This window comes from Balaenoptera physalus (assembly GCF_965194825.1).
Source record: "Balaenoptera physalus genome assembly, chromosome: 19".
Classification (NCBI taxonomy): Eukaryota; Metazoa; Chordata; class Mammalia; order Artiodactyla; family Balaenopteridae; genus Balaenoptera; species Balaenoptera physalus.
Window position 1 is genome coordinate 40,783,308 of NC_138900.1, and position 15,554 is coordinate 40,798,861.

The 15,554-nt window shown below is 60.4% G+C and overlaps 2 protein-coding genes and 1 long non-coding RNA gene across 18 annotated transcripts in view; 1 reads left to right on the plus strand and 2 right to left on the minus strand.

Moving 5' to 3' along the window:
• The window catches only part of KATNB1 (katanin regulatory subunit B1), a 70,519-nt gene extending 63,929 nt beyond the window's left edge, over positions 1 to 6,590 (plus strand). For all 4 annotated transcript variants that reach the window (XM_082438190.1, XM_082438193.1, XM_082438191.1 and 1 more), the window contains 7 exons: positions 4,547 to 4,614; positions 4,762 to 4,881; positions 4,973 to 5,122; positions 5,314 to 5,390; positions 5,469 to 5,543; positions 5,779 to 5,895; positions 6,240 to 6,590. In XM_082438190.1, coding sequence (XP_082294316.1) covers positions 4,547 to 4,614; positions 4,762 to 4,881; positions 4,973 to 5,122; positions 5,314 to 5,390; positions 5,469 to 5,543; positions 5,779 to 5,895; positions 6,240 to 6,372 — 740 coding nt within the window. In that variant the 3' untranslated portion in view covers positions 6,373 to 6,590. The remainder of the gene's footprint in view (positions 1 to 4,546; positions 4,615 to 4,761; positions 4,882 to 4,972; positions 5,123 to 5,313; positions 5,391 to 5,468; positions 5,544 to 5,778; positions 5,896 to 6,239) is intronic.
• LOC309648912 lies at positions 6,553 to 7,385 on the minus strand. Its single transcript, XR_014256855.1, has 2 exons — positions 7,256 to 7,385; positions 6,553 to 6,817 (listed from the first exon to the last, which is right to left on the minus strand). It is a non-coding gene; the product is annotated as an uncharacterized lncRNA (long non-coding RNA).
• Positions 7,386 to 7,561: 176 nt separating this feature from the next.
• KIFC3 (kinesin family member C3) overlaps positions 7,562 to 15,554 on the minus strand; it is a 35,896-nt gene continuing 27,903 nt past the window's right edge. For 12 of the 13 annotated variants that reach the window (XM_082438185.1, XM_082438182.1, XM_082438184.1 and 9 more), the window contains 9 exons: positions 14,699 to 14,880; positions 13,529 to 13,633; positions 11,274 to 11,404; positions 10,646 to 10,769; positions 10,270 to 10,399; positions 9,936 to 10,165; positions 9,415 to 9,549; positions 8,854 to 8,962; positions 7,562 to 8,147 (listed from right to left, as the gene is read on the minus strand). In XM_082438185.1, the coding sequence (XP_082294311.1) occupies positions 8,122 to 8,147; positions 8,854 to 8,962; positions 9,415 to 9,549; positions 9,936 to 10,165; positions 10,270 to 10,399; positions 10,646 to 10,769; positions 11,274 to 11,404; positions 13,529 to 13,633; positions 14,699 to 14,880 (1,172 nt within the window). In that variant the 3' untranslated portion in view covers positions 7,562 to 8,121. Of the gene's footprint in view, positions 8,148 to 8,345; positions 8,375 to 8,853; positions 8,963 to 9,414; positions 9,550 to 9,935; positions 10,166 to 10,269; positions 10,400 to 10,645; positions 10,770 to 11,273; positions 11,405 to 13,528; positions 13,634 to 14,698; positions 14,881 to 15,554 lie in introns of all 13 variants that reach the window. The other variant, XM_082438183.1, reaches the window with a different exon arrangement.

The window sequence follows — 15,554 nt, forward strand, 5'->3', positions numbered from 1 at the left end:
GTCTATGGGGGGAGAACGTGTGTGTGGGGAGAAGGTGTCTATCGGGGAAGAAGGTGTCTATGGGGGGAGAAGGTGTCTGTGGGGGAGAAAGTGTCTTTGGGTGGAGAAGGTTTGTGTGTGGGAGAAATTGTCTATGGGGGGAGAAGGTGTGTGTTGGGGAGTAGGTGTCTGTCGGGGGAGAAGGTGTGTCTGCGGCACAAGGTGTCTATGGGGCAGAAGGGGTGTGTGCGGGAGAAGGTGTCTATGGGGGGAGAAGGTGTGTGTGGGGGAGAAGCTGTGTGTGAAAGTGAAATTGTCTATGGGAGGAGAAGGTATGTGTAGGGGAGAAGGTGTGTGTGGGGGAGAATGTGTGTGTGGGGGAGAAGATGTGTGTGCGGTAGAAGGTGTCTATGGGGGGAGAAGGTGTGTGTGGGGGGAGAAGGTGTATATGGGGGGAAAAGGTGTGTGGGGGAAAAAAGGTGTGTGTGGCGGGAGAAGTTGTCTGTAGGGGGAGAAGGTATCTATGGGGGACAAGGTGTGTGTGGGGGGAGAAGGTGTGTGGGGGGAGAAGGTGTCTGTGGGGGAGAAGGTGTCTGTGGGGGAGAAGGTTTGTGTGGGGGGAGAAGGTTTCTATGGGGGGAAAAGATGTGTGTAGGCGAGAAGGTGTCTCTGGGGGGAGAAGGTGTGTGTTGGGTAGAAGGTATCTATTAGGGGAGAAGGTGTGTGTGGGGGGAGAAGCTGTCTATGGGGCGAGAAGGTGTGTGTGTGGGCGAAGGTGTCTACGGGGGGAGAAGATGTCTATGGAGGAAGAAAGTGTGTGTGGGAGAGAAGGTGTCTGAGGGGGGAGAAAGTGTTTGTGAGGGAGAAGGTGTGTGGGTGAGAAGGTGTCTATGGGGGCAGAAGGTGTGTGTGGGGAGAAGATTTCTATGGGGGAGAAGGTGTGTGTGGGAGAGGTGCCTATGGGGGGAGAAGGTGTGTGTGCCAGGGGAGGTGTGTGTGGGAGAGAAGGTGTGTATGGGTGGAGAAGGTGTGTGTGGGGTAGAAGGTGTGTGGAGGAGAAGGTATGTTTGGAGGGAGAAGGTGTGTGTGGTGGTGAAGGTGTCTGTGGGGAGAGAAGGTGGGTGTTGGGGAGAAGGTGTCTATGGGGGGAGAAGGTGTCTGTGGGGGAGAAAGTGTCTTTGGGTGGAGAAGGTTTGTGTGTGGGAGAAATTGTCTATGGGGGGAGAAGGTGTGTGTGGGGGAGTAGGTGTCTGTCGGGGGAGAAGGTGTGTGTGCGGCACAAGGTGTCTATGGGGCAGAAGGGGTGTGTGCGGGAGAAGGTGTGTGGGGGGTGGAAGGTGTCTATGGGGGGAGTTGGTGTGTGTGGGCCAGAAGGTGTCTATGGGGCTGGAAGGTGTGTGTGGGAAAGATGATTTCTGTGGGGGAGAACGTGTGTTTGGGAGAGAAGGTGTCTAAGGGGGGGAGAAGGTCTTTGTTAGGGAGATGGTGTCTATGGGGCGAGAAGGTTTGTTTGTGGGAGACGGTGTGTGTAGGGGAGAAGGTGTGTGTGGGGAAGATGGTTTCTATGGCGGAGAAGGTGTGTGTGGGAGAGAACGTTGCTATGGGGGGAGAAGGTGTGTGTGGGGGAGAAGGTATCTATGGGGGGAGAATTGGTGTGTGGGGGAGAAGATGTCTATAGGGGAGGTGTGTGCGGGGGAGAAGGTGTGTGTGGGTGGAGAAGGTATGTGTGGGGGAGAAGGTGTCTATGCGGGAGAAGGTGTGTGTGGGGGAGAAGGTGTCTATGGGGGGAGAAGGTGTGTGTGGCGGAGAAGGTGTGTGTGGGCGAAAAGGTGTCTATGGGAGGAGGAGGTGTGTGTGCGGGAGAAGGTGTCTATGGCGGGAGAAGGTGTGTGTCGGGTAGATGGTGTCTATGGGGGGAGAAGTGTGTGGGGGCGAAGGTGTGTGTGGGGGCGAAGGTGTATGTGGGGGAGAAGGTGAGGGTGTGGGAGAAGGTGTGTGTAGGGAGAGAAGGTGTCTATGGGGGGAGATGTGTGTGCTGGAGAAGGTGTCTAAGGGGGTCGAGGGTGTTTATGGGGGGAGCTGTGTGTGTGAGGGAGAAGGTGTCTATGGGGGAAGAAGGTGTCTATGGGGGGAGAAGGTGTCTATACGGGGAGAAGGTGTCTGTTTGGGAGAAGGTGTGTGTGGGGGAAAATGTGTGTGTGGGGAGAGAAGTTGTCTGTAGGGGGAGAAGGTATCTATCGGGGAGAAGGTGTGTGGGGGGAAGAAGGTGTCTATGGGGGGAGAAGGTGTGAGTGGAGGTGAAGTTGTCTATGGGAGGAGAAGGTATGTGTAGGGGAGAAGGTGTGTGTGGGGGAGAAGGTGTCTATAGGGGAGGTGTGTGTGGGGGAGAAGGTGTGTGTGGGGGAGAAGGTTTCTGTGGGGGGAGAAGGTGTGTGTGGGGGAGAAGGTGTTTGTGGGGGAGAAGGTGTCTCTGGGAGGAGGAGGTGTGTGTGCAGTAGAAGGTGTCTGTGGGGGGAGAATGTGTTTGTGGGGGAGAAGGTGTCTATGGGGGGAGAAGGTGTGTGTGGGGGAGAAGGTGTGTGTGAGAGGAGAAGTTGTCTATGGGGGTAGAAACTATGTGTAGGGGAGAAGGTGTTGATGGGGGGTGAATGTGTGTGTAGGGGAGAAGGTGTGTGTGGGGAGAAGGAGTGTGTGCGGGAGAAAGTGTGTGTGGGGATACGGTGTCTAAGAGAGGAGAAGGTGTGTCTGGGGGAGAAAATGTCTACGCGGGGAGAAGGTGTGTGTGGGGGAGAAGGTGTGGGGGGGGGAGAAGGCGTGTTTTGGGGGAGAAGGTGTGTGGGGGAGAAGGTGTCTATGGGAGGAGAAGGTGTGTGTGGGGGAGAAGCTGTCTATGGGAGGAGAAGGTGTGTGTGGCAGAAAGGTGTCTATGGGGGAGAAGCTCTCTATGGGAGGAGAAGGTGTGTGTGGCGGAAAGGTGTCTATGGGGGAGAAGGTGTGTGTGCGGGAGAAGGTGTCTATGCAGGGAGAAGATCTGTGTTGGGGAGAAGGTGTCTATGGGGGAAGAAGGTTTGTTTGTGGGAGACGGTGTATGTAGGGAAGAAGGTGTATGTAGGGGAGATGGTGTGGGGGGGGGAGAAGGTGGGGGGGGAGAAGGTGTGTGTGGGTGCAGAAAGTATCTATGGGGGTGAAGGTGTCTTTGGGGGAGAAGTGTGTGGGGGAGTAGGTGTCTATGTGGGAGAAGGTGTGTGTGGGGGAGAAGGTGTCTTTAGGCGGAGAAGGTGTGTGGGGGGAGAAGGTGTGTGGGGCGGAGAAGGTGTGTGTGGGGGAGAAGATGTGTGTGGGGAGAGAAGGTGTGTGTGGTGGAGAAGGTGTGTGTGTGGGGAGAAGGTGTCTATTGGGGGAGAAGGTGTCTATGGGGAGAGAAGGTGTGTGTGGGAGAGAAGATATCTATCGGAGCAGAAAGTGTGTGTGGGGGAGGAATTGTCTATGGGAGGAGAAGGTGTGTGTGCAGGGAAAGGTGTGTGTGGGGGAGAAAGTGTCTATGGCGGAAAAGGTGTGTGTTGGGGAAAAGGTGTGTGTGTGGGGGAGAATGTGTCTACGGGGTGAGAAGTTATGTGTGGGAGAGAAGGTATCTATGGGGGGAGAAGGTGTGTGTGGGGGAAAAGGTGTGTGTGGGGGGCGAGGTTGTCTGTAGGGGGAGAATGTATCTATGGGGGAGAAGGTGTGTGTGGGGGACAAGGTGTCTATGGGGGAGAAGGTGTCTATGGGGGAGAAGGTGTCTATGGAGGGAGAAGGTGTCTATGTTGGGAGTAGGTGTGTGTGGGGTGAAGGTGTGTGTGGGGGAGGTGTGTGTAGGGGAGAAGGTGTCTATGGGGGGAGTAGTGTGTGGGGTGAAGGTGTGTGTGGGGGAGCCATGAAGATGCGGGTCCGTGAGGCTCTGAGGAGATGGCACGTCAGGCCGGCCTGGGGGCCAGGTGAGGAGGAAGGAGGAAAGAGCCTCAGGTGGGATGGAGCCGCCAGGACAGCGGGGGCTTGGGGTCCAGGAGCAGGAGACCAAGCCCTGCAGGCCCTGGGTCGGGGGTTTGGGGTTTTGCTGTTGGAGGGTTTAAGAAGGAAGAAAACCTGATCTGTTCCCTTAGGATTGGAGAAGAAGGCAGGGCGGGGCACCCTCATCCTCCAGCCCATCCCTCCCTCCCCTGCTTTCTCCTCAAGGAGCCATCTTCTTGTGCCCCTCAGGCTGGGTTCCTGAAAGGCCTCTCTCTCCCGGGCTCCCACTCACCATCCACTATCCACTCCCCCCGCCAAAACACACTCCTTTCCTAGTGAGGCGACAGGAGCGCCACTCCCTGGAGCTCCCTGGGTCCTGTCCACACACAGTGCTTGGCGCCTGCTTTCTGCCAGACCTGTGGCTGAGTGGGTGGTAAGGGAGGGGACAGGCCCATCCCCGTCCCCCAGGCCTCCCGTTAGAGGTGCCGCCCACAGTCCCAGCCCAAGCCCTGCCTTCTGCCCGCCCCCGTCCCTTCTCCTGGCCTGACCTGACCCAGTGATCTTTTCCTTCCGCCTCCAGACATGGCCACAGCCAAGGAGGCAGCAAAGCCCAGCCCAGCCACGGATGTGCAGTTCCCGGTGCCAAAAGTATGTCTAGGTGGAGCGGGCAGGGTGTGGGGCTCGGAGGGGGCCTGGAGTCCTGAACTGGCGCTGGGGCGGCCCTTGCTGGGGAAGGGGGGCTGAGAGGGAGGGAGGCCTTGGGCTGGCCACCTGCTGAGCCCCGGACCCCTCCAGCTCGAGGTCCTGTCCCGGCCCCCAGTCGTCACTTCCACCCCTGCACCCAAGGCTGAGTCTCCCATCATCCCTGCCACCCGGAACGAGCCCATCGGACTGAAGGCCTCCGACTTCCTGCCTGTGAGTGGGGGGCCCAGGCTGAGGGCGGGTGGAGGCCTGTGGGGTGAGGGCAGAACTTGGCTGCCAGCATCAGGGCACCCGTCCCATGCAGGCCGTGAAGATCCCCCAGCAGGCGGAGCTGGTCGACGAGGATGCCATGTCACAGATCCGCAAAGGCCATGACACCATGTGTGTCGTGCTCACCAGCCGCCACAAGAACCTGGACACTGTGCGGGCCGTGTGGACCACGGGTGACATCAAGGCAAGTGCCACCTCTGCCCGGGTTTGGGGTTGAGAAGAGGGCCACCCGAGGGGCACAGGGGGAGCTAGGCGGCCCCTGTCACCGCACCGAGCAGTCTGATGAACAGCCCGCAATAAACCCCATCATCACACCACACCCAGGCAGGGCCACTCAGTCCCTGGTCCCCTCTGACGGGTGCTCTGTTTGCCCAGACGTCGGTGGACTCGGCCGTGGCCATCAGTGACCTCTCCGTGGTAGTGGACCTCCTTAACATCGTCAACCAGAAAGCGTAAGTGGCTATGGCGGGCGGTGGGGGGAGTGGGCAGGGCCGGGCACTGAGGGCACATGTCCCTGGCCCTCTCCCCAGCTCCCTGTGGAAGCTGGACCTATGCACCACCGTCCTGCCACAGATTGAGAAGCTTCTGCAGAGCAAGTACGAGAGGTACGGGTGGGGAAGCCGCACCTGCCTCCCAGCAGGGAGGGACCATGGGAAAGACCCCCAGGGCCGGCGCCCTTGTGAGGTGGCTGTGCAGCATTGCTGTGCCCTCCAAATTTGAGAGGCCAGAGCGAAAACAAGCCCATGCTGCCTCTCTGATCCTGTCTCTGCCCCTTTGGCTCTGTGTACCTTGCTCTCTGTCTTTCTATTTGTGACTCCATCCATCCCCCTGCCTCTGAAGCTATGTCCAGACAGGCTGCACCTCTCTGAAGCTGATCCTGCAGCGGTTTCTGCCCCTGATCACAGACATCCTGGCAGCCCCGCCCACCGTGGGTGTGGACATCAGCCGGGAGGAGAGGTGAGGAGCCAGCGGCGTGTGTGGCAGGGGTGCCATGTCAAGCGAGAGCACAGGCCTGGGGGCCCAGCCTGCTTGTTGGTGGCCCTGCTGAAACAGCTTATAGAGGTCATTGTGCCTGGGACGGTGGCTCAGGGCACGGGGTAGGGTTGCCAGAGCCTTGGTTCCCCCATGGCCTGGCTCTGCCCTGCGCCCTGGCCCAGCCTCAGTGGGTCCTGCACTCTGGGCCTCAGCCTTCCTCCGGGAGGAGGGCCGGAGCGATTTGTACAGGAAAGGCTCCGGGGCTGGGTGGGGGTAATGGTGACCGTGCCAGCCAGCCACCTCAGGCGTGGCCCCTCTGCCCGCAGGCTGCACAAGTGCCGGGTCTGCTACAAGCAGCTCAGGAGCATCAGTGGCCTCGTCAAGAGCAAGTCGGGCTTGAGCGGCCGCCACGGCAGTGCCTTCCGCGAGCTGCACCTGCTCATGGCCAGTTTGGACTGAGGAGCCCAGAGAGTGGTGGCACCCTCAGGCCTGGCCTCGGCCCCCCACTCCTGTTCCCTGTGCGCCCACCGGCCACCTCCACAGCCCTAAACTCTGACAACTTCTCTCCAGCAACAGTTGCCCAGCTTTGTCCGACTCCTGCTTCCTGGGGCAGCGAACCAAGCCCTGGGGCTGCTGCTGTAATTTATAAGGTGAATTTTATTAAATTTGTAACTATTCCCTGCTTTCCTTGCTGGGAGGTGCAGCCTCTGGCCACAAGGCTCTCCTGGGCCCCATATTGCCTGCCTGGCTCTTCAGAGATGAGACCACTCCTTCTCCAAGACCCAGAGGCGGTGCACCAGGCAGCGTGGCCAGCAGGGGGCAGCAGAGCGATGGGCCGGCGGGAAGGGGTAAGTTCAGACTTGTTCTGGGGAGAAGAGGGACCCAGCAACTCCCCCTTTCACGGCTAGGAGAAACAGGTGAGGATTGGGCTCATTCCCTCTGTCTCAGCCACACTCCCAGCTGTCCTGTGGATGCCTCCAAGGCCAGCAGGTGTACACTGCAGGGGGCCAGGACCCCAGCCTTGCAGGCATGGCCACCACCAGGCTGACCCAGGGCCCACCACCCTCCCCCATCCCCCCAGGAGGCCTCCAGGTATAGGACCAGACGAGCAGCTGCCCCATCCTCCAAACAAACAGCTTTCACTCCCTGCAGGAGCCCCCAGTGCTGGCTGGCCAGAACATCTCCCCTGACCCAGTGGTCGTCCCTTATGCTCCTGAGGCAGGTTCCGCCCCAGTTTGGTGGGAGGGCCTCACTGAGCCCTGCCCATGTTTCCCCAAGGCTGGGACGGGGTGCAGGCCAGCACAACCCCCGTGGTGGGGAGCAGCGGGGGTGGGGCACTCACCTGTGGCCAGTTCACTTAAGGGGGCAAGGCCAGGGCAGAGGGCAGGCGGTGGAGCAGGGCCCACTCCGGCTGGGTTTTTGGCAAGCCTTTGGAGAGCCTGAGTTTCCCATCTATAAGATGGAGGTGACAGCACTGTAAGGATGGGGGCGGGGGGGAGGCGGCCCCTCCTAGTCAGGAATGTTCAGAAAAACATGATCCTGACTTGGTGACCAGCCAGCAGTGGGGAGCCAATGGCACGTGCCTATGCCCTGCTTGCTCCCTGCGATCTGACCAGGGGTTCACGAGACCAGCTCTTCCAGACAATGCTTGTGTAAAAAGGTTATTTTAATACGTAAAAATGGCTAAGCTTCCAAAAGTTCTTAAATAGGATTTCAGAGGGAGGAAAATGTCAAGAGGCCAGTGGGCAAGGAGGTAGCCTGGTGCCAGGCAGATGAGGGGGAGCAGCAAGATCCCCACCCACTGGCCTCCTGCCGGCCATAAATACAGCCCGGCCCGCGCTCCTGTGTACACCTAGGAACACTGCATACACGCCCAGTGAGACGCTCTACCCCCTGGGAGCCAGAGAAGAGTGGGGCAGGGCCGCCCACCAACCGCCCAGTTCCCACTGTTCCTGTGCCTTCTGGGGGCTCCTCAGCCCACCCACTAGGGAGGGGCCCTGCAGGCTGGGGAGGGTTGGGCCAGCCCGTGCCACCTGTGCCCAGAGCCACAGCCGAGACACCATTTCTTTCTGAACGTGTTTCTTATCTCTGAGGGGAGACGGGCGAACGAGGAGCCTCCACTCTGGCCTCTGCCTTGTGGGCTCCAGGCGCTGCAGCAGGAACAGGCGTCAGGACCCAGTCCCTGGTCCGGCAGAGTGGGCATGTCCATCACACAGGCAACGGCCTCGACTTCCCTGTGGGAGGGGGAGGGTTCGTCAGCACCAGGATTGTCAACCTCTGTCCCAGAGCAGGAGGGAGCTGCAGAAGCACACAGGCAGCAGGCAGCGAACCCCAGACCCCGCCCTGAGCAGCCAGCTTCCCGGCACAGCCCTGCAACCCGAGGAGGCCAGGCGGCTGGGCGGGCAGCCCTGGGCTGCGGGCCCGACACTCACCTGGAGACTTTGCAGCCCCAGCCGTCAGGCTGAAATCAAAGCAACAGGTGTCTCACCGGTGGGCCCACCTTGGGCCAGGACCCCCCAGGACCCTGCTGACCCCTCTCCCTTTAGATTCAAACACTCGCCAGGCCCTTCTGTGAGTGGGCCAAGCTGTGGGCTGGAGCCCCATATTCTAGTCCTGTGGCCTGGCTCACTCCTCGCCTGGGACAGGTGAGCCTCGTCCTTTCTACCCCCCGGGAGCCAAGGCCTGCCTTGGACGGTGTGTCTTGCATGAGCCCAGCCAGCCCAGCCTCAGAGGATCAGAGGATTGTGTCCTGGGCCTCATGTCAGCAGCCCTGCTAGGAGCCCAGAGGGCTGGACCCAGCACTATCTGCCCTGGCTACTTCCCAGGGCCAGGGAAGGTTGTGAAACAGGTTCTGGAGAAGTTTTATAAACTTAAAAAAAGGAAAGAAAAGAAAAAGCCCATTCAGATAAGGGCAGCCTGGCCCACTCCCTAAAGACTCACCCGAGGGCTGCAGCTTCCTCCTGATGGACCCTGGGCGGCTAGTGGTCCCAGAGCCAGGGGCCGAGTGGGCTCGTGCTGAGGGCTGTGGCGTCTGGCAAGCTGGTTCCCACTGTGGGCAGAGAAGGGCAGGTGGGTGGGGCCTGCTGCCCTGGGTCTGCCCCCTACCCCACACGTTTCCCCTCCCCAGCCACCTGAAACCATTTCCTCCTCTGCAAGATGAACATGATGATGATAGAATAACCATGGTGGGGAGGGTGTGAGATAGCATACGTAAAGAAGTGAACTAGTTACTACTGAGCGCCTGTGTGCCCGCCTGCACCTGCCCCCGCCCCACCTCCGACCAGCTGATGACCCCCACAGGTACTTCTGAGGCCGAGAAAGAACACCTGGACTAAAGAGGCTACTGGGTTTGGGTTCAAGTTCTGGCTCCACCCCCTCTGGCATCTTCCCCTCCTCCACCACTCCACACTGTCCTCCCCTCCAAACCCTCCCTCCTGCCCATGACCGGGACGTCTATGACCCAGTACTGGCCTGAGGCAGAGCCTCTGGTGGTCCCCGTACCTCTAGATGCTCCTGGCTGGACCAGGACCCGAGCTCTGCCCTGCGGGACCCGGGCCCCAGCTCCACGGAGCGCACCCTCTCAGCAAACTTGAGGGAATAAAGCGTCTCACTGGTGTTCTTCTCCACGGGGGACACCTAGGGGACATGAGAGCTCACTCCCCACCCAGCTGGCCGGCTGCCCTCGCAGAACTGGAATGGGCACCAAAGGGAGCCCACAACTAGGGGACTCTAGAAGGCTCCCTGGACAAGACTGAGAGGGAGGGGAGCAGGAGGGCAACCAAGGTGGCAGAAATGGAGGAACTTGCCAGGCACACGGTGCACGTGGCCAGGTCTGTGGGGAGGCTGCGGGGGAAGGGGGCCGCATGTCACTGACTTCGGAGCCGCTGATGACAGGAGGCTCTTCCCTGCACAGCCTGGGATGGTACCTGGGCCGCAGGGGAAGGTGGGGGTCCCTGTTCTTGGAGATGGTTAAGCCCCTACACGCTAATGCTCACACCATCCGGCCCGTCTGGGGCCCTCACCTGCACCACCATGAGGGTCTTGCTGTCCCCGCTGAGCGAGTCCTGCAGCAGGTAGGTGAGCTTGGAGTTGCGGAAGGGCACGTGGCCCTGGCGGGAACGCAGGGCAGCAATGACGTCCCCCAGGGCCGACAGCGACTTGTTGATGTGCTGTGCCTCCCGCAGGCGGCTGCCCTCAGCCCCCGACTTGCCCACGCGCTCCGAGCCGGCCAAGTCCACCAGGTTCAGCTTCCCTGCGGGGAGGGTGCTGGGCAGGTCAAGGCTGCCCCGGGAGAGGCGGGGGTGGGGGTGGGGGAACGGGGGTGGCTCAGGCCAGGCGGCTGGGGCCCTCACTCACCCGTGGTGCGGAGACCGGTGCTGCCGTCCACGCCGTGCACTGTCACTATGAGCAGGGCATGCGAGCGCGAGCTGTGCTCGTTCAGGTTGGTGAACTCCGTGGTGCGGTTGGTGTGGCCGAACTCGAACACCTGGGGCCCGGGGGAGGGCAGAGAGAGGCACAGGGTTTGGAGTGGGGTCTTCAGAATCAACTGTCCCTGAGTACCCCTGTGAGGGGGCGGCACCCTCTGCCTCGTCCAGGGGAGGAAACAGGCTCAGAGAGGCCTGGGGACCTGGCAGAGCCTGCATCCGACCCCCATTCTGTCTTCCGGGGCAGCTCTGCTGTGGGCAGAGTCTCCCCAGCCTTTCCCCACCCCAGGCCCCCCGCAGCCCCACACCTTGTTGATGTCCTCCACGCTCTGCACCTGGAACTCCGTCAGCCCTGGCACGTACAGCTGCCCGCTGCCGTCGGGACACAGCCGGATCTCCAGTTTCTCCTGGGGCTCCTGCCCCAGCAGGTCCCTGAGAGCAGGAAGGACGGTCACTCCCTCCTCGCAGTCTGCCCTCTGCTTGCACTGCACCCACCCACCCCCAGCCTGGAACGTTCCCCCAACCATCACACTTCTGGAAGCCTTCCTGGACCATGGGGCTAAGCCCCTCCCCCTCCCCCTGCTCCCCCTCTGCGCTCAGTCTGCTGAAGGGCAGAGATGGAATGTTCCCCCAAAGTCCTGGGGTGCTGCTACTCCTGCCCCCACGATGCACCGAGCCCCTGTGGGCAGGTCCTCCCAAGACCCCACTCTCACTCTTCACCACCTGGTGCAGCCTGCAGGTAGGGTGAGGACACTTCAAGGGGAAAAGGAGTCCCTTCGCCTGGGTGTCCCAGGTGGGCTCAGACAGCCCTCCTCCTCCTGCCTGCTAGCGTGGGGGAGGGGCCTGGGACCAGTGAATCCCCTGGGCTGAGTCAGGACATTCAGCTCCCACCTGAGGGGCTCCCACTCGAGGGCCTTCCGCCTGAGGGCCCCTCACCTGAGGACCTCGTTGTAGATCTCGGCCGCGCTGACGGTGATGGTGTACTCCCAGTCAGACGCCTTCTCCTGCACCTCGGAGAAGAGCAGCTGCAGGGCCCGCTGGTTGATGCCTGGGTTCTCAAGGGTCCCCTGCGGGCAGAATCAAGGCTCCGGTGAGCCAGGCCTCCCCCCACCACATGGGCTGGCCCGTGCAGATGCGCACATGGTATCTGTGGTCCCCACCTGCTCTGGCTACCCCTCACAGGCCAGCCTCCCTGACTGAAGCTCCCCATCTGCATGCCGGTTTGCCCCCCAAAATGCCCTCCACCAGCTACAAGCAACTTCACCCCCTTGGGCCTCAGTTTCCCTGCTTTTAAAACGGCACCACCCTGCCAGGATTGGGCCTGAGACTTAAAGCGGAGTACCAGGTGAAGCGCCTGGCCCAGGCCTGCACACACGGGCTGCTGATGGATACCTGGCCCTGGTGGGCCACCTGGGAGGGGGCACCGGGAACGTATGACATGTATGAATGTATGACAGTGAGGGGCTTATTGTCAGGTAGGCCATGAGCCAGGCTCTGTGGGTAATGCAGGGGAGGCACAGGCAGAGCTGGCAAGTGAACTGGGGCCGGATGGGCTGGCTGGCCTTTCTAGAAAGACATCTGGAGTCCTCACCTGGGCCTCCCTTATGGCACCTCCCACCCTCACTTCACTTCTGCCACTGGGGCCTCCTTGCCAGGCCTCAGTGTCCTCCCCAGCACGCTCCAGATTCGTGGTCTCAGCCCTGCTGTTCCCTCTGCCTGGAGTGCTCTTCCCCATTCTCTCCGTGACTGGCTTAGGTGTCTGCACCAAAGTCACCTCCTCAGGGAGGCTTCCTCTCCCTCCAAATGCCCGATCCCTCCCTCACTGTTGGTTCCTCATACCTGGCCGAATTTTTCTCCCTAGCACCTGACAGGACACATCCTGATTTGCCGCGTGCACTGCTGTCTCCCCACTGGTGGGCTGGCTCTGTGGGGTCAGGCACCCTGGCCACGGCTGTGCCCCAGGCCCCAGGCACGGTGCCTGATGCACAGTGGGGCTCAGCAGGGATGTATTGGAGGATGGAGGCCCCTGGTGGTCAACTCTAAGCACCCAAGACAGAGCTGGGAGCCTAGAAGGTGCTGCACACACCCCACGCCTTTCACCTCCCATCTCGCTTGGCCTGCCCCCTACTAACCCGTTTTGCCAATCCCAGAACTGAGAGAAAAGAAGGTCCAGATTGGGGGAGAAAGGACCACCATGACAGCCTTCCCAAAGGGTGCCTAACAGCCTGGGCCAGCAGGGCCCTCTCGCGCCCCTATTTGGGACAGCAGGAGACCCGCCCCCCTCCCCTACCTGGAGAATCCCACAATAACCCCTCAAGAGCCAGGGAAATGGCTCCATTTTTATCTACAGTCAAGTTTCTTCCTCCTCTCAACCCCCCCCACTCCCAGCCACATCCCATAGAGGGGAGCATGGCACAGGCAGGGAGATGAGGCCCTGGGAGCTGCAGGTAAGAGCTGGGCACCCGGGACTTCCCTGGTGGCGCAGTGGTTTAAGACTCCACGCTCCCAGTGCAGGGGGCCCGGGTTCGATCCCTGGTCAGGGAAATAGATCCCACACGCACGTCACAACTTTTTCGCATGCCACAATTCAGGGGTTGGCGAGCCGCAACAAAGCACACTTGCCACGACTAAGGAGCCCGCCTGCTGCAACTAAGACCTGACACGGCCAAATAAATAAATAAATAAAATATTAAAAGAAGAGCTAGGTGCCCCACGACAACCTTCACTGGCCAGTCTCTCCCACTGCCCAGGTATCTCCTTGAGGGCCGAGATCCCCCCTCATTCATCCTGACACTCCCAGGGCCCAGCATGGCAGCCATACAACAGGAGCCCAATAAATGTGTGTGGGTGAAATGAAAGCCAATCCTGAGAGACGTCACAGCGATCTGCCCTGGACTCTGAGCCCAGGCCGAGACCCCTCTGAGGCCAGAGGTGGTTGTCAGCACACCCTCCCCTCCCCCATACCTACTGGCACCATGCAGGTGTGCTTGGGCAAGGCGCCCCCTCTGCAGGCCTGGTGCCTCAGGGCTAACACGGATAACTATGGGCTCTGCTCCAAGGTGGTTATGAAGACCAAGTGAGGCAAAACACACCCCACGCAGAACCTCGAGACCAATGAGGGGAGCCCCCGTCAATGGCAGCAAGGGGTTGGTCTTCACTCTGCATCCCTGCCCCACCCAGTGGGTACCCACCTCCATCGTGTATGTCTTGCCAGCACCCGTCTGGCCGTAGGCGAAGATGCAGACGTTGAAGCCGTCGATGCAGGAGGTGATCAGGGCCTGCACCTCCTGGAACACCTGCAGAGGGGACGTGGGATGGAGGATGAAGGGCTGCCAAGGCTGCTGGGTCCAGGGCCCCCCACCAGCCACCTCCCCCTGACTGCTCCCCTCCCCTAATACGGCACCTGTTATCGTGGGCAACCAGCTCACTGTGGAGGAATTTGTGACTAATAAGTCACTTACACTAGGTGTTAGTGGGCAACCTCATTGCCGAAAGACTGAAGGGAAGTCAGGGCAGTAATTACTGCCCACCAGCACCTGAGGAAGGGGCCGCCCAGCCCAGGAACTCAGGAGCCCTCCCCCAGCTTCTCCCTCCCTCAAGGTGGGTCAGCAAATGAAGGCCGAGGAAGCATGTGCCTGGCACCTCCACGGGCCGGCTGGCCTGCCTGCCTGCCAGCCAGCAACAAAGGACAGGGGCAAAGATAAAACCCAGCATGGGGACAGGAGGGCACAGGCAAAACAGGCCTCCCGGGTTGGCCCTGGCAGAGATGAGGGAAGAGTGGATGCTGAGAACACATGGCTCGCACAGGCTGAGGGCTCCTCCCTGAGGCCTGGGGGGCAGCATGGGAGTCCCTAGGAAGACCCATGGGACTGATAGAGGAGGTGCTCCTGGCTGGAGGGGCCTGCCTCCATGCAAGCCAGGGTCCTGTGGATGGGCGGGGCCACATGACTGGGAGGGGCTGTGAGAGTGGGTGTGGCTGAGTATGGGAGGGGAACCACGTGAGTGGGAGAGGCCATGTTAGTGGGTGTGGCTATGAGGGTAGGAGGGGTCACATGGGTGGGATGGGCCTGAGTGGGTGTGGCTGTGAGGATGGGTGGGGCCACGTGGGTGCCATAGGCTGTGCATGGATCTGCCCTTCCTAGTAGAGGCTTCCAAAGCCCTCAGTTTACCTTCCCACCCTCTTCTCTCCTCCAGAGGTGAAGAGAGAGGGACCGTGGAGCACTGGGCTTCTCCATCCTGTCTGCTCTCCCTTATACTTATTTTTGTCCAGCTCCCAACATCTCTCCCTCTGCAGGTGAGGTGAGTCTGTCTCCCCCTCCCTCCACTGTTCTCTGTCCCTCTCCCCGCAGGGCCACACTCACGTCCTGCTGTGAGGCTTTCGGGGAGAAGACCTTGTCCAGCTCAAAGGAGACGGGCTTTCCTCTGTGCAGCAAGTGAATGATGGAGTCGTCGTCGGGATCAAAGGTCACAGCATTGGTCGCCTCAGGTCCTTCCCCATCCTCTCTGGTGACTGGCCGGACACGGGCAATCACCCGGATGTTCCCTGGATTGGGTGGGGGAAGAGAGAAGGGTACAGACCAGTTCAAGACCAGACTGCCTCCACACTGGTGTCCATTGGCGTCCAGAGCAGGCTAGTGGCTCAAGAGCCCCCTGCCTTCTAAGTAAGGCCCCCAAGGGCAAGGTGGCCCACAACGATTTTATCAGTCACTCACGCTATAGTATAAATTAACGTATCAATACATTTTCTTGCTGAGCAAACCAGTTGACGGTAGGAGCCTCACCTTGGGGACATGGAGGAAAGGTCAGTTGTGGGGCTCAGACACTGCACCCAGTTTGGGTGGGATACCAAAATGGACAACTCTTTACACACCTGGACTTCAACAGTTTCCTCACGTACACAACGAGGGGCTTGGATCTCAGCAAGCCAAGGGGCTTATTCTATCACTCTAGAAGGGCACAGTGAATGCCAGGACAGGGCTTGGGAATCAGATGGGCAGAAAGGACCAGGCAGGAGATGGGCACAGGCAACAGGGCAGCCCCAGGGGTGTCTGACGCACAGATCTGATCATGCCACCCCCTTGCTTCAAGCCTTTGGGTGGGATCCCAGAGTTCCTGGAATGAAGAGAAAACTCCCCATCACGTCTAGCATGGCCCCACCTTCCCTTCACCTGCCCACTCCACCTCACAGTCCAGGCCTCAGCCCTGGTTTTACCTCCT